General features: G+C 36.4%; 1 protein-coding gene across 1 annotated transcript in view; it reads right to left on the bottom strand.

Moving 5' to 3' along the window:
• The window catches only part of LOC150089892 (armadillo repeat-containing protein 2), a 257,400-nt gene that overhangs the window by 52,913 nt on the left and 176,621 nt on the right, over positions 1-27,866 (bottom strand). Inside the window, exons 15-17 of the mRNA XM_090390120.1 lie at positions 26,369-26,509; positions 11,347-11,442; positions 3,939-4,035 (exon numbers count right to left, since the gene is read on the bottom strand). Of these exons, the coding sequence (XP_090246246.1) occupies positions 3,939-4,035; positions 11,347-11,442; positions 26,369-26,509 (334 nt within the window). The remainder of the gene's footprint in view (positions 1-3,938; positions 4,036-11,346; positions 11,443-26,368; positions 26,510-27,866) is intronic.

The raw sequence follows: 27,866 nt of genomic DNA, 5'->3' as shown, positions 1-27,866 counted from the left end.
ATGCATCACTGCACATAATTAATGTTACATGATCTTTTGGTGCCTTAAAACCTGGTGCAGTTTTCTCTTTTTTTGAAATAAACGTTCTGTTGGGCATTTTTGTCCACCAAAAACCTGTCTCACTGGCATTGAAAACTTGATGTGGTGTGTATCCTTGGTCTTCAGTAACTTTTTGAAATTCCTCTGCATACTTCTACACAGCTTCATTACCAGCCAGTGCACCTTCCCCTTGAATTCTTATGTTAAGTAATGAAAAACAGTTTTTAAATCGCTCAAACCAACCTTTATTGGTAACAAACTCTGGGTCAACAGATTTTCCATTTTCTTTTGAATGGTTATAAATTTTTAGTGTCTCTTGTTTAATTACACTGCCATCTAATGGAATCCATTTTTTTTTTTTACTGCTATTGTCAGTCCAAATAATGAGTGCTTTTTCCATTTTCTCAATTATTGACACTCAGGGACGAGCTGTCATATTTGCAGAAATTAAAGAGCCTGCAGCAACAGCAGTTCTAATTTTCTGTTCATTTTGCTTTATGGTCCGGATTGTTGCTTCATTTAAATTTAAACTTTTTGCAACATATGATACCTTTTCCCCTTTTTTAAGATGATCCAAAATTTGTATCTTTGATTCTAGAGAAATAAAGTTTCTTTTGAGAGGTGTTTTTTTGCTTTCATTAGACATAATTTAGGGCTGGAATTTAATTCATGACAAAGAAATTATTCCAATAATTTTTTTTCATGAATTAAATTTTGGGTATGTATTTAGTAATACAAAAATTTATAAACAATCAAATAAAGAAGAAAATAACCTTACAAAACCCTTAAGTCATGAACTGTATGCTTCAAAGTCACAATTTTTTAGAGTCTCAAACAAGCACAAGTTCAATAGCACAGAACCTAACATAGGGATTTCCCAACAAAATACTGTAAAATATGGAGATTTCCTAATAATTTTTTTGCATAATGACTAGTGAGTCAACAGCAGGGATTCACAAAAAATAATGGAAATGGTGAAAAATTGCATCCAACGTAATAGTAGGGTTTTTCCTGCACAAAACCTCAAAAATACCGTGCTATGTGAGCCATAATTCTCTGTGTTAGAGTGAAACTGTGTTATATAAGTACCGTGTTGTGCGAGGATTGCTGCACTTTATCAATCATGTCAGAGCAAAACTGTGTTTTAGAAGTACTGTCTTATACGGGGATTGCCTGTATGTTATATGTAATGTGTATGCTAATGTGAATCAGTAAACATAACGTGCATGATGTGTGCACATTTTTGGATACATGAGTTTATTTTCTCTGGCTATGTTCCAGTGTACTTGGCTTTGGGCATAGATTGTATGTGTAAATAATGGATGCCAGTTAGTATGTATTGAAAGTTTATGCTAGACTGGAGCTCTCAATCATGTCCACATCAGACATGAGTTAGAGCTCCAGCTCTCACTCATAGGATTTGAGTGAGAGCTTGTGTTTCCACACAATGTTCAGGTATAGGTGTTTTCACCAGTTTCTCAAGAGTGTATAATCCCCCCCCCAATTATTGTTTCCCCATACCTCAACAGGGCAGAATGTGCAAACGTCGATAACTGAATGTAGGAATGCATAAATGTATCTTTATTTCTCTGTATATTCATGCATATCTGTATAAATATTTATATGAATGTCCTGATATGCGTATACATGCTTAAGCACTAGTGTATATATGTATATGAGTGTTTAAATATATGCATATGACTGTTTGTAAGTATGTGTATGATTGTATGTTTGTGAGTGCATGTAAGTATGTATGTGAATGCATGCATGTATGTGTGTGAATGCATGTATGCATAAATGTGTGTGAATGCATGTATGCATAAATGTGTGTGAATGCATGTATGCATAAATGTGTGTGACTGCAAGTATATATGTTCATTTGTATGTTTGGGCTGGGTGGGAAATGAATCCACTTAACCTGAAACAACAATAAAAAAAAAAAAAAAAAGTGTCTGTCTGTTCTGTTCAGGGTATTGTTCTGAGGGGAATAAATGTGTGAGCATGGGAAGTATATGAGAATGTTCATTAAGTGTGTTAAATTGTACCCTGAATATGTATATCCATATAAAAAAAAATTCTCAACCCTGCAGGTTAAGTTGCTAAAATGTTTTTGTTTTGTTTTTGTTATTTGATTTTTAGGAGCATTAGCAACTAAGGCCATATTGCTCCGGGATATGCGGTGGTCATTCCCTGACTTTTCCGCATCTTCCGTATTTGGTGGTGACGGGCTCGAACCCCAGTCTAATCAAGAAGCGTGTGCTACGCACTGCTGCTCCTTCCCACCTGGCTACGAAGGCGCCTGCTGCTAAAATGTGCATGAATGACAAGTCATTTGTGTGATGGCTGAGTTCTGTGACCAGATATATAAAAAAAAGTGTGCATGTCTTAGTATATGTTGTCTACATTTCGGTGTAACTGTGTCATGTTCTGGTTGAAAGATGGTGGATATAAAGTGGCAAATGAGTGAGAGAAAGTCATGTCAGGAGCCCTTAGTTTGTCTGTCCTTAAATATGTTAGGCAAAAAAAAATTATCATTATGTATGTTTGTTCTGATAGACACCCCCTAAATTACTGCAGAAGGGGTAACCGACTTAGGAAACCCTTCTCCTACTTTGCTGATGTCAAGTCTCCCCTCTTTAGAGGCTAATGTGAATCAGTAAACTGCAGCTGGCCTCGCCAGTGTGGGATTTCTTACCACACTTCACTGTGTGCCCACAGCCATCCCCCTCTGGTTTCCAGGGACTCCACGGTTTAATGGCCAGAGGAACAACATACCAACATAATCCCACACTATACTGCACAATAACTCACACTATATCTGTCCTTTACAGAGTTTGTACTGCGACACAGTATAATACGCAAAGTTAGGAGACTCCCAGTGCTGCAAGACAGTAAACACTATACATTATGTGCCTTCTATACATGTTGTACTCCATATATTCCAATTCTGCATCCTTATGTTTAAGTATCATCATGTCCTTGATATCCCTACAATTTTTCTATTTGATGACTTAAAATATAGGGTTTAAAAGTACTTAATTTGATTAATCATAGTTGACAGAACTACATGCAGTTTGAATTTCAATCATCATTTTGTGCAGTTTACAAAAGAAAATTTTAATCGAAAGTGTGTTCAGAATGTACTACATCAATTTTAACAATCAATATAATTTACTGTTAAAATCAAGAGAATTCTACAGCATGATGCAAATTCATCAGGGAATGTTGTATCATCTATATGAAAATGGCTTTAGTAATATTATCTGTACAAAAGACTATTTCAGTTTTCAGTAAATTGTCTTCTGCAGTAATTTTCAAGGCCTTTAAAAGAATTTTTTTTTATGTTACTCTAAATCTTATTACTAACTACTGAGACAATTTTCACAAGCTTCTAAAATGGATATCTTAACACAGTTTAAGGTGTCTTTTGTTCTTACTGTTCACTTATACCCAGCACTTTCAACTGTTTGTAAACTCAGGTTCTTAAAATTTACATAACAAACTTATAATATAGTTTTTTTTAACAGAATATTACTACCCTTAATTCTCTCCCTCTCTCTCATTATTTCTATGCTCCTCTGAATAACAAACTTGAAAAAAAAAAAAAAAAAAAAAAAACCACTCCTGTTCTGTAACATGTGAATTCATTTTTTTTTTTTATCAATACAGCAGTATTGATAAAAAATACAGCAAAATTTAATTTGGTATATAAATTTTATTAAAGACTAAATACCAAGTTTGGTAAAATCCATTCAGCCAGAAGGACACTGTTATATATGTATTTTAGACATAACCAAATGGATAGGAAAAGAGATGCTAACAGGTCCTTCTGCACCATTGCTAGAAAAACCTAAAAAAGCTAATGCATATTTAACAATACTTACATTTTTATGCCTTACCTAAAATCTTTAATACAACTGAAACACAAGCTTTTTCTTCAGCTAAGTGACGACCAACACAAGGATTCAAACACATATTGGCAAAGACCCGAATTACCTAAATTAGTCAAATGAGAGATATCAAAATTTTAAAAATACTGCAAATGCCACTGTAATATTTATTATATCACAAACTGAATTTATTCAATATCCAATTATTCACACAAACACTATATGCACTCCCTGGCTGCTTTCAAAGAGCCAGAGAGAGATTAGGGCTACATACAAAAATATGTACAAAGAGGTCAATGTGTGACACATGCAGAGTGCTATAAAGCTCTGTGACCTGACTAGTACCCAAATGTGTAGAAAACATCTGTGAACAGATGCAACTGCAGCTGAAAATGTAAGGTGACAGAGCAAAGTACTCAATGTCAGGAGTGGATTATCAAGTAAAATCATCACCAAACAATGGAATAATTAGCCTTTGCATGTAATGCAAGGACACCACAAGACATCTGCACCCATGTCACGAAAAGAAGTCTACAAAGAATGGGAATGGGAGACTTTCACACCAACCAACTCCCACAGCTGTATTTTATATTTGGTTGTCCACTGATTTTGAATACCAAATCATGTTTAACTAACCTGCTAAGTTATTTTGACACAGTTACTCATGAATTAGATGAAGAGAACAATTTCGACATAGTTTATTTGGATTTTAACAAGTAATTTGACTTAGTCCCTCATGAGAGGTTACTGTATAAGCTGGAACATGTTGGAATCACTGGAAAGATTCTAAGATGGATTTTAGGGTGGCTGCAGGGCAAAAGGTTGTGATAAATGGATATTTTTCAGATTGGTGTAATGTCAGAAGTTGGATCCACCAAGTATCAGTTTATAAATGACATCGAAGAAGGGATAAAGGATTTAATGTCAAAATTTGCAGAAAATATAAAGATTGGGAGAGTAATTAATGATCAGTGCAAACAGCAGTCAGGATGACTTCAACAGGATTAAAGAATGGTCAGAAAAGTGGCAGTATGCTTTAATGCAACAGAATGCAAGGTGTTACACTTGAGGAACGGCAACCCCAAAATAATTTATACACTTGGTGGGGTTGAATTAAAAACATTAGAGGAATAAAGAGATATGGGAGTTATGATACAGGCAGATACAAAGTTTTCTGAGCAGTGTAAACAGATGACCAGGAAAGCCAATGGTGTGCCATATTGACAATTTATCAAATAATGTCCTGTGGAAATAGAGAGGTCATATTGACACTGTACAAGGTAATTGTAAGACCACATTTGGAATACTGTGTCCAAGAATGGAGACCTCATCTGAAAAAAAGATATTGAGCTTTTTGAAAGGGTCCAAAGATGGGCAACTCACATGATGAAATTGGCAAAATGGCAACCGTATGAAGAAAGACTTCAATTATGTGGGGGACTTGGCAAGAAGACAACTTAGGGGGACCTAATTGGGGTTCACAAACCTCTGAGGGGGATCAGTAAAATCAATGAAGGTGGAATTTTCACTGTTATAAAGAAGTCCAGAACAAGGGACCATAAATTCAAATTATAAGGGAACAGGTTTAGACTATTTTGTAGAAAGATTTCTTTTAGTCAGCAAGTTGCTGATTGCTGGAATAAGTCGCCTTGAAGAAATTCAAAAGTCAACTGGATATTACCTACGTGAGGAGAGAAGCACATAAATTTGTATTTTCTTATCTACTTTTTTTTTTGGCCAGTGCAGCAAAAGCCTGTGGCTTCCTTGCACTATGTGGCTAATACTATTACTAATAATAGGTGTTGTATTTTAGGACTTGCACACAGGGGTTATATACAGGGTTACTAACAGTCCCACCATCGTGAAGGTGCAAGCGGAGGATTTGGCTGTTACAGAATAACCAGATCTTGCTGAAATTTGATCCGCCTAAGTGTCACCCGAATATCAGTTCCATCAGTATTTTAGACTCACAGATAGCTAGCGCAGCTTGTCATACATGAGAAAATGTCTGTACAGCCTCTAGGATTTAAGGACCCAATACTCCAAAACTGAGGTACTTGACATTCACTCAGTAATCATGGCACGAACTTGGCTACAATCCTTCTCATGTTAAACTCGTCTGACAAAATCCATTGACACATGCCGTACGATAGTCCTACAATGCCACAAATGTTGTGGATGGTCCGCCTGTGGTCTTCATGGATCGCCACCCGAACTTTTGTGACATTTTCGGGGTGGTGCTCAATGATGGACGGCCATAGCGATCATCATCAACCGACATTCAACTGTTTTTAAAATAGTTAAACCAGTAGTAGGTCTGCATCTGGCCTAAAGCATTGTCACCAAAAGCTTGTTTCAACTTCTTATGGGTTTCTGCTGCTGTTATTTGTTTGTTGTTTGGTTTTTAGGAGCATAAGCAACTAAGGCTATATTGCTCCGGGGTTATGCAGTGGTCATTCCCTGACCTTTCCGTATCCTCTGTATTTGGTGGTCACAGGCTCGAACCCCAGTCTAATCAAGAAGCGTGTGCTACGCACTGCTGCTCCTGCCCACCTGGCTACGGAGGCACATTCTGCTGCTGTATCATTAAGAAGGAAACAAAACTTGATGCAAGCACATTGCTTTCACACATCAGTCATCACAACGATCGCAAACTACACGAAACACACCACCAAAGTACCGTGCATAAATATTCAATGACTACCCAGCCCAATGCCATGTGGCACACTAATTCACAAAGGATGCATGCAGTGTTACCTAGCGCCACAAGTCCGTACCAGACATAGTTCTCATGCAACATTCAAATTTCAGGAAAATTTGGGTAGCACCTTGTATATAGCAATGGACTGTGGCAATTTATAAAATTTTCATTTGGCTCATAATTTTAAAGGGTTTCCCACCTCTGTTAAAATCAAAAAAATTGGCATAAAGTATTATTTAATTATTTGTATTAGAACTTTCAATAAGAAACTCTAGTAAAAACATTGCTATGCAAAATGCTTCTACTTCACCATGCATATAAAATTCAAGTCTTTATCTATTAATAAAAAGTTTATCTAGTCTTTTGGTGTCATGCTTCTTATCAAAAGTAGCCTAAGTGAGAAAAACTTTTGCCGAGTCTGAAGTTACATTTGCCAGCATAGAATCTGTTTGGTGTAAGTTAGTTGGAAGCAAAGGAATAATGAGAGTGAGAGTAATCTACAGACTAGAAGACTGTGAAGAGTATGATAAGGGCATTTACATCCGGATGGAATGGGCAAGCAAGTACAAATGTCTTATTATGAGTGACTTCGATCTGCACCAGACTGATTGGAATAAGTGGGAGGGAAACTCACCATGGGGAAAAATTTTTTCTAAATAAACTAGATGATTATTATTTGTACTAGCATGTTAGAGAAAACATTAGGGAATGAGAAAATTCTTGACCTCATCACTACTCACAAATTAGATGACATTAACCCCAGGGGCTCACATCTGGTGAGTGGCTTGGCACACCCAGGTTTCTGAGCTGGATATCATCATTCATCTCTTTCTTGGTGATTCCCTTCTCTCTCTCTCTCTCTCTCTCTCTCTCTCTCTCTCTCTCTCTCTCTCTCTCTCTCAGGGTAATTCAGAAATTTTATTTTTTGGCTGGTGTAGCATAAGCCTCAGGCTTCCTTGTACCATATAGCTAATAATAATAAGAATAATAATAATTACAGAGCTTAAAATACAGGAACCATTGGCAGATAATGATCACACAGTCTCAGTTGGAAGATGAAAGATGTTGCAGTAGTTAAAGGTAAAGGCATGGGTTTTAATTTCAGAAGAGAAGACTTGGACAGTTTTAGATGCTATATAGCATCTATTAATTGGGCAATTGCAAATTGAGGACAAATACACTTGAATTATGGAATACCTTTAAAGCAAAAATCACAGAAGCCATGAATGCATACTTTTAAGAAAATATTACAGAAGGATGCCAAAACAGATGAATGAGGAGCTAGTCAGTCAAATAGAGCAGAAAAAGATAGCAGGGGATAGTTACAGAGCGATAAAAAGTACCAAAGACTACAACAGCTACAAGTTGATTTGTAATAGTAACAGGGATAAGGTTAGAGGTGTCAAGGCTATGTGAGAGAAAGCACTGGCTAAGAGAGCACAGAACATGGACAAGGAATTTTTCAATATTTGTGAATACAAGAAAAAAACAAATCAGATTGGGCCCATGTGCACTGGTTGTGGCAAAGTCTTAGACAACCCAGCTGATGTTGTGGAGGAATTGAACAGGTACTTTGCATCTGTCTTTACTGAAGAAAGACCTTTCATGCTAGGAAGAGGCTGTACAAGTGAGGCTGAGTCATATGAAATTAGTGATTTCAAAATTTTTATTAGAAAGCGTTCATGCATAAAGGCAAGTAAGGCTTCTAGGATTGATGGCTATACCCAGTAATTTTTAGGGAGGCCACCAGGGAATGTATTGAACCAGTGAAGTTAATTATGAGGGCATCTGGACTCAGGAGAGATTCTTTGGACTGGAGAATTGCCAACATATGATCAATATGTAAAGGCAGTTCTGAGAGTGAAGTTGGTAACTACAGACTGGTCTGTTGTTGGTAACTACAGGTTTTTATATGATTGAAGATTTTGGCAAAGGGGAGACACATTTCACCATAATAATGTAAAAACCCACAGAATTCCAGCTATTGATATTATCGCAACTGCAATAAGATCGAGTTTACTACCCTATAACAGAATGGCTAGTAACATTATAATTGTGCTAACAGAAAAGCCCAATAAACTAGAAACTACAAATTGTTTTTATTATTTTATGGTAGTGACCTCCAGAAATGTGCTTTAGAAAAATATCACAAAGGCATTCAAAATTGATTCTTATAACCGAACATGTGATAATGATGATGTAGTACATTAAAATGTACTACATTTTAATGTACTACAGGAACATTAAAATGTTCCTGTAAAAATTAAAATTAAAATGTATTAAAATGTACTACATTTTAATGTACTGAATTGTTTTTTTGAAATTTTATTCTATTAAGTTGCTGAGTCTACTAAACAGTGATCATTTTCACTGGCGCCTACTTATTTCACTTTACGATGGGCTTATGATTGTCTTTAACCAGACCACGAGGTCCTTCCTCTCAGCCAATAGCAGCATTTGTAAACATGTTGGCTGTGTTTTGTGTTTGTATCCTTTAGCTGAAGTGTTTTTTTTTTTTTTATTGTGCTTATTTGACAAAAATTTACTGTATTGAATTCATGTACATACAACATTGTATAAACAGATAAATCACCTTTTAGAGCAATAAATAGCTTAGCTACACAGCAAAAATTTAAACTTCTGAGGTCTTGGAATGAATTACCAAAAAACAATGTTATTGGGTTCACATTACAATATATTCATGATATGATGGTGTCTCTGGAACAGATTAATATCATAAAGTGGGATCCACTGTATTTCCATTTTGCTTGCCTGTATTCATTTTCGAGGGTTAGTGTTTCATTGTACTTATACTTACACCACTGATACAGTTTTCTTGCTTTAATAATTTCCTTACAAAGAGATGTCAGTTCTGGTGTCCACAGCTTGACCAGAGCATATCTTATATGGGTGCATGTTATGGCTTTTGCAGACACCTCCTGTAATAAATTTTGTAATAATTGGGCAGCTATAGTTCTGGGTAGCACACCAATTGCAACCAGCATTACCACTCCAGTTTTGAAATGCAACTACTCATCAAAAGTATCCCAATTTGTTGATTTTAATGAAATACACCCTGTGCATTACTAGATTCACTATGGGACATCAGTCTCAACTGGAGCATGATTACTCGGTGATCAATGGCTACCCAATCTGGTTTGACAGCCCAATTAGTAATTAAATCAGATATCTGAATAGTAGAGGAAAAAAGGGATCTGGGAGTTATAATACAGGCAGATATGAAGTTTTTCTAAGCAGTGTAAACAGACAGCCAGGAAAGCCCATGGTGTCCATCAGAGATTTATTTAACAGTATACTGCAAAGATATGGTAGTCACACTCCCACTGTACAAGGCAATTGTAAGCCCACTTTTGGAATACTGTGTTTAAGTATGGAGACCTCATCTGAAAAAACACAATGAGCTTCTTCAAAGGGCACAAAGATGGGCAACTTGCATGGTGAGATTGGAAAAAGGGTGACCATATGAGGAAAGATTCCGATTATGTAGGCTACAGAGCTTGGCAACCAGGCACCTCAGAGGTGACCCAATTGAGGTTTATAAGGCTCTGAGAGGGATTAGTAAAATGAATGAAAGTGGGATTTCCACTGTTAAAGATAATTCCAGAAATTGGGAGCATAAATTCAATTTACAAAGGAAGACGTTTAGACTAGATTGAAAGAAGTTTTCTTTTAGGCAGCAAGTTGTTGATTGCTAGAACAGGTTGCCTTTGCAGGTAGTTGAGGCTGACAGTTTGAATAAATTCAAAGGTCAACTGGATAAGCTACCTAAGTGAGGATGGAAGCAAAAAATTTATATTTTCTTATCTACTCTTTTATTTTTTATTTTTTTTCCAGCCAGTGCAAACAATAGCCTGTGGCTTCCTTGTACTATATGACTATTACTATTACTGTGGTGGTAAAGCACGTTGAGAGCTGTACAAGGTAATCTTAAAAGGCTTAAGAACTACAAGATTTTGAAGTTCTTGGATAAATTTATTTAATAAAATTTGCACATGCAATAAAAATTTTCTTTTAAGATACATCATATCAAAATCATGATTAATACCATTGTTTTAAATACATTTCAGTTGCTCATTAATATACTGTATAAATTAGCATATTATTATGATGCTATTGGCACCTCCATAGCCAGGTGGGCAGGAGCAACAGTGCGTAGCACACGCTTCTTGATTAGACCGGGGTTCGAGCCTGTGACCACCAAATACGGAGGATGTGGAAAGGTCAGGGAATGACCACCGCATATCCCCGGGGCAATATGGCCTTAGTTGCTAATGCTCCTAAAAACCAAATAACAACAAAAAAAACAAGATGCAATTATATAACACATTTTAAAATAACAGAAAATACTGTTAAAAAATTAATGAGTTGAATTTTTAACATAATTTTCATACACAATTCTCCTTAAGGGCTGTTTAAAAAGTAAGGTGGAAGATGCATAAATAAAAGTAACAGTAAAAACAGTAAGAATCCAAACTCATCTAATATAAATAAACATCCAAAAAGATGAAGGTATAATTAGGTTAGACTTCAAAAGTATATTACAAGTAACACCAATGGAGTTAAATTCAAAATAAATGAAAATACTTAACAATCTGCTTTTTCTACAAATGATTAAATAATTTTCATAATTAGCTTAAAATAAGTTATATTAATTATATTACATCAACATCAAAAGTTGAAACAGATTTAAAGTACCTTTATTATAACATCACATATATCTTCCAGTGAGTCTTCTTTGGGACTTTCAAAATTCTCTTCACTTGTTGAATTTCGCACTGGCCAATGTTTTTTCTACAACAGAAAAAATATATTTTCAGAGAATAAAAATGTGCAATTGATTTCTTCTCACTCAAATACAAAAAATGTCTATTAAAATGAAATTAATTCTTGCCTTGCATGATGGGTGTGGACAGACAACCACACAAAAAATGTTTCAGGCAGTCCAGGATTATATTATTCAGAGTGCATTTTTTTTTATTATGCAACAGGACAATAAAAAATATTTACTGTGCAACTACAACAAGAAATAATGATTTTAACCTGGCAGTGGAACTAACAGTTTAAACTTGGCATGTTCCCTATCATAACAAAAATGGGAGCAGTACACCCACCTAACACATGTCCTCTTTTATTTCTTTATTTTATTTTTTTTTTTCAACTTTTTTATTTGTGAAAACAGCGTGGGTTTTTTGAATTCTGTTAGAAAAATTATGCGTGTGCACACATATTTCTGCTTCTACATTATGTAACACACACACACACATACTCAGGTGGTAGATGACTTTCATCAACCGGTGAAATACCACCACTTTGCTTATTGGAGGCTTGAAGTGGTGAAACCCATGTTTAGTCTCTAGAGCAAAGTTTCCGGCATCCCCCATACTTCTCCTTCAACCCATGCACGGTACTAAGTACTATAGGTTTTGATGCCTTTCGTGTTTGGGGTTTTCATAAAAACACACATACACATCAGATATTATTAATTACTTCCATTTAAGTACTATTAAATGCAAAAAATTTCTACAAAAAATTATGTATGCTCTTTTTCTATACATTAAGGATTAGAAAAAACAATAAAAAAAAAATTAAAAAAAAAAATATATATATATATATAAACATACAGCATTCATGCACACGGAGTAAACTTCTGTTATAACACTCCCATTTAGTAATGGCAAATGATGCAAGAAAGCAAGCTTATATAGCAAAAGCCAAAAAAAAATAAACTGTTTATACATTCATACTCTCCAAGAATTTGTCCAGTTCTCCCTTGAATTTATTCAACCCATCCCCTTCCACAACAACAGATGGAAGCTTATTTCAACAATCAACCACCTGCTGGATAAATGGAAACTACTGCACATCTATCCTGCAACCATCCTTCCTCAACTTGATTTATGAACCCTCTTGAGCGTACTTTCAACAAGTGGAAGAATACTATTAACATTCAGCTTACTCGATCTAGTCAAGGCTTTAAACACCTCGATCAGATCTCCCCCACAGGTTCCTGGTCTCACGACTGAAATTTGCAGAACTGAAGCCTTTCTAGATAAGAGCACCCTTTTGTTCTATTCATCAATCTGGTTGCCCTTCTCTGCACCTGCTTCAGCAGCTCATCCTTCCTAAAGTGAGGCCTCCAGACCTGAACACAGTACTCAAGATGAGGCCTAACCATGGCCTTTTATAAGGCCATGGTTAGGCCTCATCCTAACTACTCTTGACTACCCGATTACCCCATCCTAATTACCCCAGGTTTTTTTCATTCTCCACTACCCAAGTGTAGTACCACACAGTTAATAAGTTACTCTTTAACTCTGATTTCTCGTTAACCAACCTTTGTATCATCTGCAAACTTAGATATTAAGCCTGATATACCTTCATCAATATCATTGATAAATATTGAAAACAATAATGGACTCAGCACTGAAAGCTGGGGAACTCCACAAAGAGTAGTTGTAGTAATGGCCCATTGATAACTCTCTGTTTTTAGAATTAGTAATGCTCACATGGTGCAAGAAAGCCTAAGTCTTATGCCACACCAGCCAAAAAAAAAAAGAAAAAAGAATAAAATAATATTAATAAAAAATAAAATAAAATAAATAATTAATAAATAATAAACAAAAAGGAAATAGACAACCTATGTGTTTCCCCCTCCTACAGTAGGTAATTATCCACCTGACCTTTGAATTTCCCCAAACTGTCGGCCTCTACCACTCACTTAGGTAACTTATTCCAGTAATTTATAACTCGCTAGCTAAAATAAAACTTCCTGCAATCCAGTCTAAACATCTCCCCCCATAACTTGAATTTATGGCCCCAAGTTCTAGAATCATTTATAACCATGAAAATTTCTCCCTCATTCATTTTACTTATGCCTCTCAGAGCCTTAAACATCTCAATCAAGTCTCCTCTAAGGTGCCTAGTTTCCAAGTAGTGCAACCCACATATTCGAAGTCTTTCCTCATATAGATACCCTTATGCTGATCTCACCAGGCGGGTTACCTGTCTTTGGACCATTTCAAGAAAGGGTCCAAAGATTACAAACGTAACATAATTAATTATATTTAACATAATTAATAACATAACATAATTAATTAATAAATTAATAGAATCATGACTCAGACCAGAGCAGCAAAGCAAAAGGCTCAAGCTAATAGAAGTGCTGTGGCTCAGAGCAGAACTGAGGGGGACAGTTGTCCTCTGACTCACAGCCTTATAAAATGCACTGTTTGCTTGATGTTTGCAGAGCAATCGGGTACGGGACATGATAGTGCCATGGGGGATGTCTTTGTGTGTGCGCGATGCAAGGAGTGTATCAATATCAGGCAACAACTCAGCATTCTTGAGGGCCTATATGAGAGCTTGAAGGACAGGGTGGATGCCCTCGAAGAAACTAAATTGAGGGGCCCATCAAGCTCTCAGCTGCCCACATCAACGCCAGAGCTTGCACTTGGGCATCACGTGACACAGAGGCAACCCCCAAGGCAGAATGCGCTGGTCCCGAAGGAACTAGTAGTTGTTGGTGACTCTATTGTCAGGGAAACGGGGAACATGCTTTGTAAAAAGGATAGGTGGAACGGGACCAGGGTATGTCTGCCAGGGGCAAAGGTTGATGACGTTGTAGAGCGAATATCATCTTTTAAGGGCACAAAAGGTGATATAGTTGTACACGTTGGCACTAATGATATTAAGAGTAGGAGACCGGCAGAATTACTTAACAAGTACAGGTCACTGTTGAACAAAAGCCGAGAATTAGGGTTGAATTTGAAAGTGTCTGCAATTCTGCCCAGACACGATAGGAGGGAGTATATGATGAGAGCCTTGTCGATCAATTCGGCCCTGGAAAGATTGTGCAAGGCTCAAGGGGTAGAATTTTTTTCAGCCTGGACTGTACTTGTTAACAGGAGAGATTGCTTCTACAGGGATGGGATACACTTAAATAGAAAGGGTGCAAGAATATTTGCTGATGCTATCGAGGCAGTGTTAGGTGGGTCGGAAAACTGCTAGCTTGGGGGGAGACAAAGACCAATAGATTGACAGTAGCCACTGGCAGAGGTGAAAGAGATTCTTGCACTGCTTCTATTAGAATGAGCAGAAGCCTGAAAAACAAGATGCATGATATTTCAGAAACTGCTGGGAGCCATTGCGGTACAAGTAAACACATGGGTTGTGTTAGGGTAGCTAAGAATAGAAACAGGTGCAGGTATACTTGCGTGTACACCAATGCTAGGAGTTTAGTAAATAAATTTGATGAATTTGAGGTATTGCTCAAAACATCAAAGGCAGATATTGTTGGGATATCAGAGACGTGGTGTCACACAGATATAAGGGATGCAGAACTGGAATTTGGGGAGTACAACGTCTACAGAAAGGATAGACAGGATAGGAAGGGGGAGGGGTTATGCTATTAGTTAAGAAACATAAAAACCAAGGAAGTGAAGCCAGTCGACATCGCTGGACAGTGCAGTGCTGAGTCAGTTTGGTGTGACATAAGCATTGGGAGATCAAAATTGAGAGTAGGAGTGTGCTATAGGCCTAATGACTCTGATGAGTATAATAAGAAACTGTACAGGGAAATAGAGTGGGCCAGTAAATCAGAGAGTCTTATAATGGGAGATTTTAATTTCCCAGATATTGACTGGAATTTGGGGGCTGGTCACTCACACACTAGCAGGGCTTTTGTGGATTTATTGGATGAGTGTTTTCTACATCAGCATGTTCGGGAGGCAACTAGAGGGAGTAATACTCTTGATTTGATTATCAGCAGTGATTCTTCATGCATTAAGAATCTGCAGAAAAATGAACCACTAGGTGGCAGTGATCACAGTGTGCTGAAGTGGGATTTACTCAAAGGGGTAACTACCATTAGGGGTAAAGGGAAGGGTTATTGCTTCCGTAAAGGCGACTATGATGGACTGAGACAGTATTTAAATTCTATACAGTGGGACCAACTGATGATGTTACCAACAGCAAATTCAAAATGGGAAGCATTCAAAGAACTTATCGTGGAAGCTACTAGGCTTTACATACCAACTAAGAAATACTGTTCAAGGTTTAGGCCAAAATGGATGTCAGATGAACTAATGAGGCATATGGCAGAGAAGAAAAATGCATGGGATACTTACAAATTAACACATGACACAGAAGCCTATGATAGATACAAGTTGATATGCAACCACGTTACAAAGGAGGTTAGGCAGGCGAAGGCAGATTACGAGAAATCCTTGGCAAGGGATGCAAAGAAAAACAGCAAAGAGTTCTTGACTTATGTAAACTCTAGAAGGAAGGGGATGAATCAGATTGGTCCACTTGATATTGATGGGTCAACTGTTGATGATCCTGCTCAGGTAGCTAACAAACTAAATGAATATTTTGCATCGACATTCACACATGAGGAGTTATTCAGCGAGGGGAATGCCAGAGGTGTATTCAACTCTAGCAGTAAGCTACAGAATCTTGAAATAACTGAGAGTAAAGTGGAGGAGAAATTGTTGAAGATAAACACAAGAAAGGCCCCCGGGGTGGATGGTATCTATCCAGTTATATTAAAGGAGGCAGCAAAGGAAGTAAGCAAACCCTTAGCCATAATTATGAGAGCTTCCTTGGACTCAGGGGAGGTACCCATAGACTGGAAATGTGCAAATGTGACCCCAATTCACAAAGGAGGATCAAAGGCTGACACAAGTAATTATAGACCTGTGAGCTTAACTTCTGTTCCAGGAAAATTAATGGAGGCACTGGTTAAAGAAGCACTGCAGGATCATTTAGACAAGACTTCAGTTATAGCTCGGACACAGCATGGTTTTGTTAAGGGGAAGTCTTGCCTGACCAATTTGATTGGATACTATGATGCAGTCACAAAAGAACTGGATGCAGGGAATAGCTTTGATATTATATACTTGGATCTTAGAAAGGCTTTTGATACTGTTGCACATGGAAGACTGCTACACAAATTGGAGCAGTGTGACATTGGAGGCAAATTGCTGCTATGGATAAAGGGGTGGTTGAGGGGGAGAAGACAGAGAGTGGTAATCAATGGACACTGCTCATCGTGGACTAATGTTATTAGTGGAGTCCCTCAGGGCTCAGTGTTGGGTGCATTATTGTTTTCTGTATTTATAAATGATATTGATGATGGTATATCAAGCTTAATGTCCAAGTTTGCAGACGATACAAAGGTTGGCAGGGTTGTCAAGGACACTACTGACACTATGCTGCTGCAACAGGATCTGGAAAGGTTGAGCAGATGGGCTGAGAGGTGGCAAATGAAGTTTAACATTGACAAATGTAAAGTACTACACATGGGAAACAGCAACCCCAGAGCAACGTATCAACTCTGTGGCACTACACTGACACTGGTAGAGAATGAAAGGGACTTGGGGGTGGTTGTGCAGGCAGATATGAAGTTCTCTGAGCAGTGCAGACGGGCTGCAAGAGTAGCTCATGGAGTATTGTCAATGATATACAGGAATTTTTCCAGCAGGGATAAGGAGGTGATTATTCCCTTGTATAAGGCAATGGTCAGGCCACACCTAGAGTACTGTATACAGGTCTGGAGGCCTCATTTCAAGAAGGATGTAGAGCTGCTGGAACGAGTACAGAGAAGGGCAACAAGATTAGTGAATGGAACAAAGGGGTGCTCTTACGAAGAAAGGCTTAAGTTTTGCAAATTACAGTGTCTGGAGACTAGGCACCAGCGAGGTGATCTGATAGAGGTGTATAAAGCCTTGAATGGTTTGAGCATGCTCAATGCCGATGGGATTCTTCCTCTAGCTCAGATTAATCACCTGAGAGGGCATAAATTCAAATTGAGGAAAGACAGATGTAGGATAGACGTGCGGAAATTTGCCTTTAGCCAGCGGGTGGTTGGTTGGTGGAACAGACTTCCATCCCTTGTCGTGGAGGTTGATAGCCTAAATAAGTTTAAAGCTCAGCTGGACAGGTATTTCGAACAAACAGAGGGGTGAAGTGGAAGTGGTTATTTTTTATTTATTTATTTTTTTTTTTGGCTGATGCTGCATAAGCTTGCTTTCTTGCATCGAATGCCTCTACTAATGCTAATGCTAAGTAGTAGCAGAGGCACAAGAAGCAGAAATGACACAAGACAGTAATTAGTGGCAAACATTTATTTGACATAATATTAACAATGAAGGATCCAATCCGGTTTGCTCTCCTCTTCTTTGCATTTATACAGGGTGTCTCAAAAATATTGGAACAAATGTTTAGGAGAGGTAGGTAACATCTAAAGGAATGTGAATTGCATAGGAACCCATAACCGGAAACATCACGGGAAAGTAGTAGCAGAGGCACAAGAAGCAGAAATGACACAAGACAGTAATTAGTGGCAAACATTTATTTGACATAATATTAACAATGAATGATCTGATCTGGTTTGTTCTCCTCTTCTTTGCATTTATAGGGTGTCTCAAAAATATTGGAACAAATGTTTAGGAGAGGTATGTAACATCTAAAGGAATGTGAATCGCATAGGAACCCATAACCGGAAACATCACGGGAAAGTAGTAGCAGAGGCACAAGAAGCAGAAATGACACAAGACAGTAATTAGTGGCAAACATTTATTTGACATAATATTAATAATGAAGGATCTGATCTGGTTTGTTCTCCTCTTCTTTGCATTTATAGGGTGTCTCAAAAATATTGGAAGAAATGTTTAGGAGAGGTAGGTAACATCTAAAGGAATGTGAATCGCATAGGAACCCATAACCGGAAACATCACGGGAAAGTAGTAGCAGAGGCACAAGAAGCAGAAATGACAAAAGACAGTAATTAGTGGCAAACATTTATTTGACATAATATTAACAATGGAGTACGAGATGGATGCATTTCATGATGTTACAACAGATGCTCGAAGTCTTTTATGTGCAACAGTATCAAAAGCCATCCTGAAACCCAAGTATATGGTCTCAAAATTAATTTTTTCTTCCAGTATCCAGTTCCTTGGTCACTACATCATAGTAACCTATCAGATTGTTTAGACAAGAGTGCCCCTTGACAAATCCATGTTGTCATTGCAATATAATTGCATGCCTATCCAAATGGTCCTGCACTTCTTTAACCAGTGATTCTATTATTTTCCCTGGAATAGATGTTAAGCTGACAGGTCTGTAATTACTCATGTCACCTTTTGATTTTGGGGATATATTTCATATCTCCAGTCCATTGGACCTCCGCTGAATTCAAGGATGCACTCATAATTATGGCTAAGGGTTTGCTTACCTCCTTTGCTACCTCTGTTAATATAACTGAAAGGATTCCATCTGCCCCAGGTGCCTTTATTTATGTCCATTCTCAACAATTTCTCCTCCATTTTCCTTTCAGTTATCAAAAAGTCATTTAGCTACTTGTTATAGTTTTATAAACTTCTGGCATCCCCTTCCCTAAAGAATTCTTCATGTGTTAATGTAGATGCAAAATATCTATTCAATTTGTTAGCAACCTGAGCAGGGTCATCACCAGTTTACCTATTGAAATCAAGTGGCCCAATGAGATTCAACCCCTTTCTTCTACTGTTAATATAAGCATAGAAGTCTTTGCTGCTTTGATTGGCATTCTTCATGAGAGATTTCTCATAATCTGCTTTAGCTTGCTTTGTGACTTGATTACAGACTAATTTATATCTGCCATAGGCTTTGGTATCACCTGATAATTTATATTTATCAGATGCACTTTTCTTCTGTGCCATGTGTCTCAATAGTTCGTCTGACATCCATTTAGGTCTAAGCCTTGAACAGTATTTGTTTGTTGGTATGAAAAGCCTAGTAGCTTCTCTGATTGCTTCCCTGAATACTTCCCATTTAGAATTTGCTGTTGGTGACAACATCAGTTGGTCCTACTGCATGCAATTTAAAAACTGTCTGAGACCTCTGTAGTCACCCTTACAAAAGCAAAAGCCTTTCCCTTTACCCTTGACAGTAGTCATGTCTTTAATTAAATTTCACATTAGTACACTGTCACCCAGTGGATTTTTTACCTGCAGAGTGATCAAGCCACAAATTCAAGTAAACATCTGGAGAGTTAAAATCCCCCATTATGAGACATTCTGATTTGCTTCTGCTATTAATACTCTTTTATATTGATCCCATGGTCCATAAAGCAGGGGTCCCCAAACTACTGCTTGCGGGCTGGATCCAGCCCGGGAAACAATTTTATCCGGCCCACGGATATTTCAATTAGATCATAAAAAATTAATGTTTATATTAGATCACAATAAAAGTTATGAAAAACACATTTTAACATCCGTCAGTTGATTAATAGTGTTGATGCCTCTGTGTCGTCAGCTTAGTCTTGTTAGATATTAATTCTGTTATTTCCACTCAAAGCTATATTCTTTTAAACATCATTAAAATAATCCATTAATCTTGATTAACTTTAATGCCCATTAAATAGCAATGAGCATTAAAGACGGTAATTACGGATTTCCTAATCCCTTGCCAGCCTGCACATCAACCCTGATAATCAGAGTATGGGAGCAAATTAAATTTTTTTTTTTTTTTTTTGGCTGATACTATATAAGCTTGCTTTCTTGCATCATGTGCCTTTGCTAATGCTAATGCTAAACTTGCTGGCTAAAATTTCATCGTATGGAACTAAGCATTTTTGAAGCTCCCTTTGGAACTTTGGGCTCCTTCCAGTTAAAGAATCTTCATTCAAAAAATAAGATTCTAATTGCTTGGCTAGCTTTATGCCTTCCTGTATGCTTTTTATTGTAAAATTTGGAACTTCAAAATTTTCATCCTCTGAATTGATTTGTTTTACCTTGGATGCCATTTCCACCAAATCCACTTCGCCAGCCTCTTTTTATACCAGTATTTCTTGAACATCTTCAGTAATCTTATAATCAAAACAACTTAGCAAGTTCTACTATTGCACCAATTCTGTTTTTTAGTGGTTCGACCATATTTCTTGAATGAACTAACTCTGGCAATACATTTTGCCAACACGCATTTAATGTTTACAGTTTTACTTCTTTGAGCGATAAAGCTATAATTCCAATACAGTCCTCAAATGAAAAATGTTTCCATACCTCCATCACTTATCTTTATATACATTAAAATAATTTTCCTCCTAGTGATATTTATTCAGCCAATAGGAGAAGAGGGATGCGGGTTATGTCACAATACGTAACAAATACTGAGGTAAAACAAGCTTCTGTTTTAGTGTGATCATGCTAGATGAACCTCGTGCTCGGGCTTTGTTTAACTAGCATGACCACACGGTACCATTCTTGATTTCCATATGTAACATATTAATGTATTCATAGCTCTCGAAAAGATACACACACACACAGTGTCGAAACCTTCTGCAAGTATTGTATTTTATTTTATCAAAAGAAGCGAGCGCAGTGAGCAGGGGCAAAGCCCCCTAGTTATTATTATTATTATTAGCCATATGGTGCAAGAAAGCCTGAAGCTTTTGCTGCACCAGCCAAAAAAAATTTTTTTTACCCTGGGGAGGGGGGGGGGAAGAGAGAGTCAAGAGTCAGAAGTAGAAGGAGAATCAACAAGAAAGAGAAAAATGATGATATCCAGCTCAGGACCCTGGGTGTGCCAAGCTCACCAGATGTGAGCCACTGGATTCGGAATCAATTTTTACCAAAAATCCACTGAACGATTTTCTGATGTAATAAGTTTTAAAGGTAGATCTAATGCTTTGATCTAATGGCTGAATTAAATAAGTTTTATTAGGTGGTAGGAACATTTGGATAACTTAAATCTTTTTGGATGGCCTGGGACATTATCCAATAGTAATAAAACTTGGAAATCTAGATTTTTCCACAAGTTCAATAGCACAATATCTAACACGGGGATTTCCCAATAATTTTTTTTTTTTTGCACGACGACTTGCGAATCAACAGTGGGGATTCACAAAAAGGAATGAAATGTTGAAAAATTACATCCAACATAAGAGCACAAAAGCTCAAAAATACGTTCTTATGCGAGGTTTGCTACAATCCCCTAACCGTGTTAGAGCCATACTGTGTTATATAAGTACCATGTTGTGTGAGGATTGTCGTAATTTATCAATCATGTTAGAGCGAAACCATGTTTCGCTCTAACATGGTAGAAGTACTGTGTTATACAGGGACTGCCTGTAATTAATTTTGTTGTATTACTGACTGTATTTTTGTGATTAGTACAATAAGTACCTTTGCAGTAATAATTAATTTGGTTGTATTACTAACTGCATTTTTGTGATTAATACAATAAATAAGTAATAATTAATTTTGTTGTATTAAAGTTAATTATATAGTGATTGCTTAATTTTAATTTTTGTGATTAGTACAATAAATAACACTGGTTTACAGTGTATCTGGGGTTTGAGAAAAGTATGTGGCAGTTATTTATGCATGTTCACTGATTACTAAACCGAAGTCCATTTGTTTCTATCACATAAAGATTTTTCACAATTCATTAACAAAATATTACCTAAGTATTATACGCAAATGTGTACATAACTATAGTTTCTGCAATGGTTTACAAGTTTTATACCCCTATATTCGTAATCAATATCAAATATTTGCCTCAAATACAACAGATTGTGCATGTTTAACCCGTAACTACACACACACACACACACACACACTGCAAGATAGCTGACCTTGACCCAGGAAGGTAGACGGCCACCCACCCCACTCTTCTGGCCCATCTGTGATTCCCAGAATTTTATTTTCCGAGTGGAGTCTGGGAGACTCCTGTGTATAGTTACAGGTTAAACTTGTCTGAGCATGAGTGTAAGTGGCCTATGTAAGTGGCACATCCCTTATGCGGTCACAGTACTCCTGTAAAAAATGTCATGAGCTGTCATTGTGTGTTAGTTTTCTTTTAGTATGGCAACCAGAAAGTGTATAAACAGTCCCGACATATTTTTTTACATGTGTGGTTGTTTTGTTCCTGTAAAGCAGAAGCAAAATATTACAAATTTTGTAAAAAAATCGTATTATGCATACTTTGACATAAAACTAGGCGATCAGGATAAATTGTGGCCACCACATAAAGTATGCCATACATGTGTCGAACATCGTAGAAAATGGAGTCAAGGAAAACAGGTGTGCTTGCCATTTGCTATTCCTAGGATGTGGCGCGAGCCAGTAAGCCATGCCGAATGTTACTTTTGTGTATGTGACGTTAAAGATTACAATTCAAAAAATAAAAAGGACATCAAATATCCAGATCTACCGTCAGCCATAAGACCAGTTCCGCATGGACCTGATCTGCCTGTAAAACCTCCACCAGAAACTTTGGAGTCCACATCTTCTTCCACCGAAGCAGAAGCTAAAGAGAAATGTTATCAAAATATTTTATAATATTTTAGCGCCACAGCAATTCATGCAAGTCGAACTGAATGATTTAGTAAGGGACTTAGGTCTTCCAAAGTATGCTGCTGAAATTTTGGGATCCAGACTTCAAGCAAAGAACTTACTTGCTCCAGGTACATCATTTTCCTGGTACAGAAATTGTGAAACAGAGTTTATACAGTATTTTTCACAAGAAGGTCCTCTCGTATATTGCAGTGATATCGCCGATTTAATAAGTGCCTTAGGAGCTCCATCATATGTTCCTAGTGAATGGAGACTATTTATAGACTCTTTTAAGACTAGTTTAAAAGGTGTTCTCTTGTATAATGAAGATAAGTACACATCTATGCCAGTTGCTCATTCAGTCTACTTAAAAGAAACTTATGACAATCTAAAGTTACTTCTGGAGAAAATTAAATATCAAGATCATGAATGGCAACTATGTGGAGACTTAAAAGTGTTATGTATGTTGTTGGGGGCAACAGGGTAGGTACACTGAAATGCCATGCTTTATTTGTGAATGGGATAGCAGGGCTAAAGCGCTGCATTGGACAAAGAAGCAATGGCCTTGGAGGCACAATCTTACACTGCGGTCAAAAAATATTGTGCACAAAAGTTTGGTGAAGCCAGATAAGATACTTTTACCTCCATTGCATATCAAGTTAGGCATAATGAAGTAATTTGTTAAAGCATTGAATAAGGATGGCAACTTCTTTAAGTACCTTTGCAGTAAATTTCCCGGTTTATCTGATGCAAAACTTAAGGAGGGTATCTTCATTGGTCCCCAAATAAGAAAATTGGGTTTTAGATGGTCAGTTTGAAACTACCATGACTGACGTTGAAAAGGAAGCCTGGATTTCTTTTAAAAGTGTAATGGAAAACTTTCTAGGAAATCATAAATCACAAGATTATGAGAAAATTGTTCAAAATATGCTCGAAAAGCTTCACAATTTAGGTTGATGAGCATCAAAATTCACTTTCTGCATGCCATCTTGATTTTTCCCCCACAAAATCTTGCACAGATGAGCAAAGAACAAGGGGAGAGATTCCATCAGGACAAAGGAAATGGAGCAAATCAATGATTCAGCAAGGGACTTAGGTCTTCCAAATATGCTGCTGAAATTTTGGGATCCAGACTTCAAGCAAAGAAGTTACTTGCTCCAGGTACATCATTTTCCTGGTACAGAAATCATGAAAGGGAGTTTATACAGTATTTTTCAAGCATGATGACTGACTACTGCTGGTGTTTAAAAAGAGAGAAACCTGGCACTGTATATAAAAGAAAAACAATTAAACATTCTTTTCAAACAAAGAGACGGAGGTCTGATTAATGAAAGTTTCAGAATTTTGATTAATACTTGTTAGTATTTATGTATTTTTTGATATATGAAAATGTAATCCAATCAATTTGTCATTACTAAATACAATAAAGTTATATACTTTCGTAAAAAACAATACTTTTTTATTTCTTAAATTGTGATGTATCTGGCTGTGATAGAAAAAAATCTAAGTCATATTTGAAATCACAGCAACATATTTCAGTAGTAGGACCTAATGAAATTCAAACTCCAGTGAACAAACTTAAATTTGTAAACTAGTGTAATTAATAATTAATTCTGTTGTATTACTGACTGTATTTTTGTGACTAGTGCAATAAATAAGTAATAATTAAAATTTGATATAAACAAACTGGTATATTTTATATTACATAACCATCAATTTATTTATTTCTGAATCTGTAGATCAGCATTTCTCAAACTGTGTTCCACGAAACACTAGTGTTCCATGAGATGTGAACATGTTCCATGAAAAATCGTAATTAATAATTTAAAAAAAATAAATAAATTTTGCATATTTGTAGTACACACCACTTTTGTATCATTATAATTTTAACATTATTTTTTTTATTATTATTAATATACTGTTAATACATAGACTAACAATCAAATAGACTGCGGAACACTTTATTTTGGCGGGCTTTGCATAGAGACATATGCATAGAGGTAATCACATCTACGAAAAAGCAGTAATGTAATGATCTAATATGCCATTCATATGTGATTTAGTCTGGAGTACACGGGTTGAAGAAAAGGGGGAAGCGAACTGATATCATAACTAAACTCACTTCCTTGTATAAATTTTTTTTGATAATTATCAGTATTTCAAAATATTATTAAAAATAAATGACCGTGGAGTTGTGGTTGAAACTTTAGAACAAGAAGCAAGTACTTCTAGTAGTGAAACTGTGGTCGATGAAAACAAACACAATATTGTCACACTTCAAAGTGAGGATGAACAATCGCAGCCTTTTGTTCCCCAAAAATCCAAAGTGAAAAATCAGGAACCAACTAATAAAAGACCAAAACTAAAATATAATGACAGTTATTTGAATTTCAGCTTTACATATGTTATAAATAAAGATGCTCCTGATGCACAGTGCATCATATGTATTAGCGAACAGTTTTTGGCTCCCGCTAAACTTGTGTTTCGTAAGTGTTCCGTAAATACATTGTGAGATGAAAAGTGTTCTGTTACTAAAAAAGTTTGGGAAATGCTGCTGCAAATATAGGTAGGTATAAAAATTGTTTCTCTGCATAACTTTAATGTTATGCAGAGAATGTAGTTTTCAGTAATCAGGAATTTTCTCCGGCCCACCAAATATTCCAAAAATTCATGTGGCCTGCTTCTCTAAAAGTTTGAGACTCCTGCTATAAAGCACCAAGCATATTTTAATGGTTATAGCACTCCCATTTAAATGCTCTCCACTTATATCACCAATTTTTAAGGTTCAAAGAAGAATTGGTTGCACTATTTGAATAAACTGTGTGGTTGCACTATTTGAGTAAATTTTCTCCTTCATTCAACTATCCAGATACTTGATAGGGGAATGAAACATTCCACTATCCTCCCCTCCTCTAGACTGATTTCATATAACTAGAACTTAACTTTCATATTCTAAATCACATAAATTGGCATATGAAAAAAAGAAACAGTATAATTTTTGAGATTTTATTCTTTTTTTTTTTTTTTTTTCAGAAAGCTGAAAACTCAATAATGTCATAAAAAAAGTATATAACAGCAAACCTGGTACCTGCATTTCAAAGTATTTTGAGTGGTACCTGCATTTCAAAGTATTTTCAGTGTTTCCTAAAGTGTGTGGACCTGTGTAGGGAATCCAAGCCATATCATTATCAAAAATGACTATGAATTTTCATTATAACAACCTGCATAATGGATGGGGGATGAAAACATAAATTTATTATCTATTATCTAACACTATATATAGTAAATATTAAATTATATAAAATATTAATTAAATAAAAATTAATCGAATTTATTAATTATTAATGTAATTAAACAGAAACTAATTTAAATATAAATTTAATATTAAATGATGTTACCTTTGAAAGCAGCTGAAGATAGCAATTTAAAACAGTCAGTAAAATTTCCACAGACTGAGGATGTTGATACAAGTGAAGAGCAGCCTCATCATCCATAGCAGCCAAATTACCCAAAGTGAAAGACACCCGTAATATTATAGCCTAAATAAAATAACAATAAAACAGTTTACAACTGCTCAACAGAAAATTTTAATTTACAAAACCTGAAAATTAAAATATTTCTGCCTTATTCTATTAATAGGTATAGTAGTATGAAGAATAATTCCAACACAACATTTTTCTTTTAAATCCTTTGGTTTAGTGGGAATGCTACAATGATGCAAGACTAATATAGTGTGGACTCATTATCTGAGCTGTATATGAGAATAAAAAAAAAAAATCATGGAAATATGACTAAAATTCCAAATGTCACATGTGCTTTTTCAAAACAGAAACCAACTACAATACCTACAGAAACCAACTACAACTTACACATACACTTGCAAAGTTTACTGCATTACTATAAGCATCTACACAGATTTGATAAAGATTCTGGATATCTTTTGAAATATGATGATACCAAGCACTAACAGCTTCAATTAACTTTTGATGATCTTTAGGTTTAATATTTTCAGGTACTTCCTTTTTTTTTTAAATCTTAATCCAGAAATTTTCAATCATGTTATGGTTTGGTGAACTGGATGGCCAAAGGTAGGGTGTAAATGTTTTTAATGTCCAAACACTGTTTGAAAATTTTGTTCATATAACACAATGCTTTCTTACATTGGAAAGTGAATGTCCTGTCTTGAAAATAATCTAAAGAGCAATGAATCATGACTTTTTCTAGGATATTTTTTATTTTTCCTGATTATTGTTCTTTCAACAGAATGAATACATCCAGCACCCTAACTACATTACATTAGTAGAGGCATATGATGCAAGAAAGCAAGCTTATGCAGCATCAGCCAAAAAAAAAAAAAAAATCTGCTCCCATTTCACCCCTCCATTCGTTCTAAATACTTGTCCAGCTCAGCCTTAAATTTATTTAGGCTATCAACTTCCACAACAAAGGATGGAAGTCTGTTCCACCAACCAACTACCCGCTGGCTAAAGGAAAACATCCGCACATCTATTCTAACATCTGTCTTTCCTCAATTTGAATTTATGCCCTCTCAGGTGATTATTCTGATAATGCAAACTACACAGGTCAATATTTGCCAAAGATTTCCCAATGTCAATTGTGCATTCTGGTTTCAGTGATTCACTGGGAGAGTGATGAACATGAAAATTGGTTCCAACTGATGTGATCCTATGCCTGCTGTAACCTGTTTTGGCACTGATTACTCAGAAGAGGCTCTGGACAGGATTTCAGATCCATTCCAATTCATCCTCTCTGAGCTGTTGAAGCATAGGTTCGTTTTTTGTTTGTTTGTTATTTGGTTTTTAGGAGCATTAGCAACTAAGTTCATATTGCTCCGGGGACATGCGGTGGTCATTCCCTCACCTTTCCGCATCCTCC

The sequence above is a fragment of the Mastigoproctus giganteus genome, chromosome 2 (assembly GCF_048544385.1).
Source record: "Mastigoproctus giganteus isolate SK-2022 chromosome 2, ASM4854438v1, whole genome shotgun sequence".
Taxonomy (NCBI): Eukaryota; Metazoa; Arthropoda; class Arachnida; order Uropygi; family Thelyphonidae; genus Mastigoproctus; species Mastigoproctus giganteus.
Note: the sequence above shows the minus strand (reverse complement) of the source record. Positions and strands in the feature narration are given on the sequence as shown.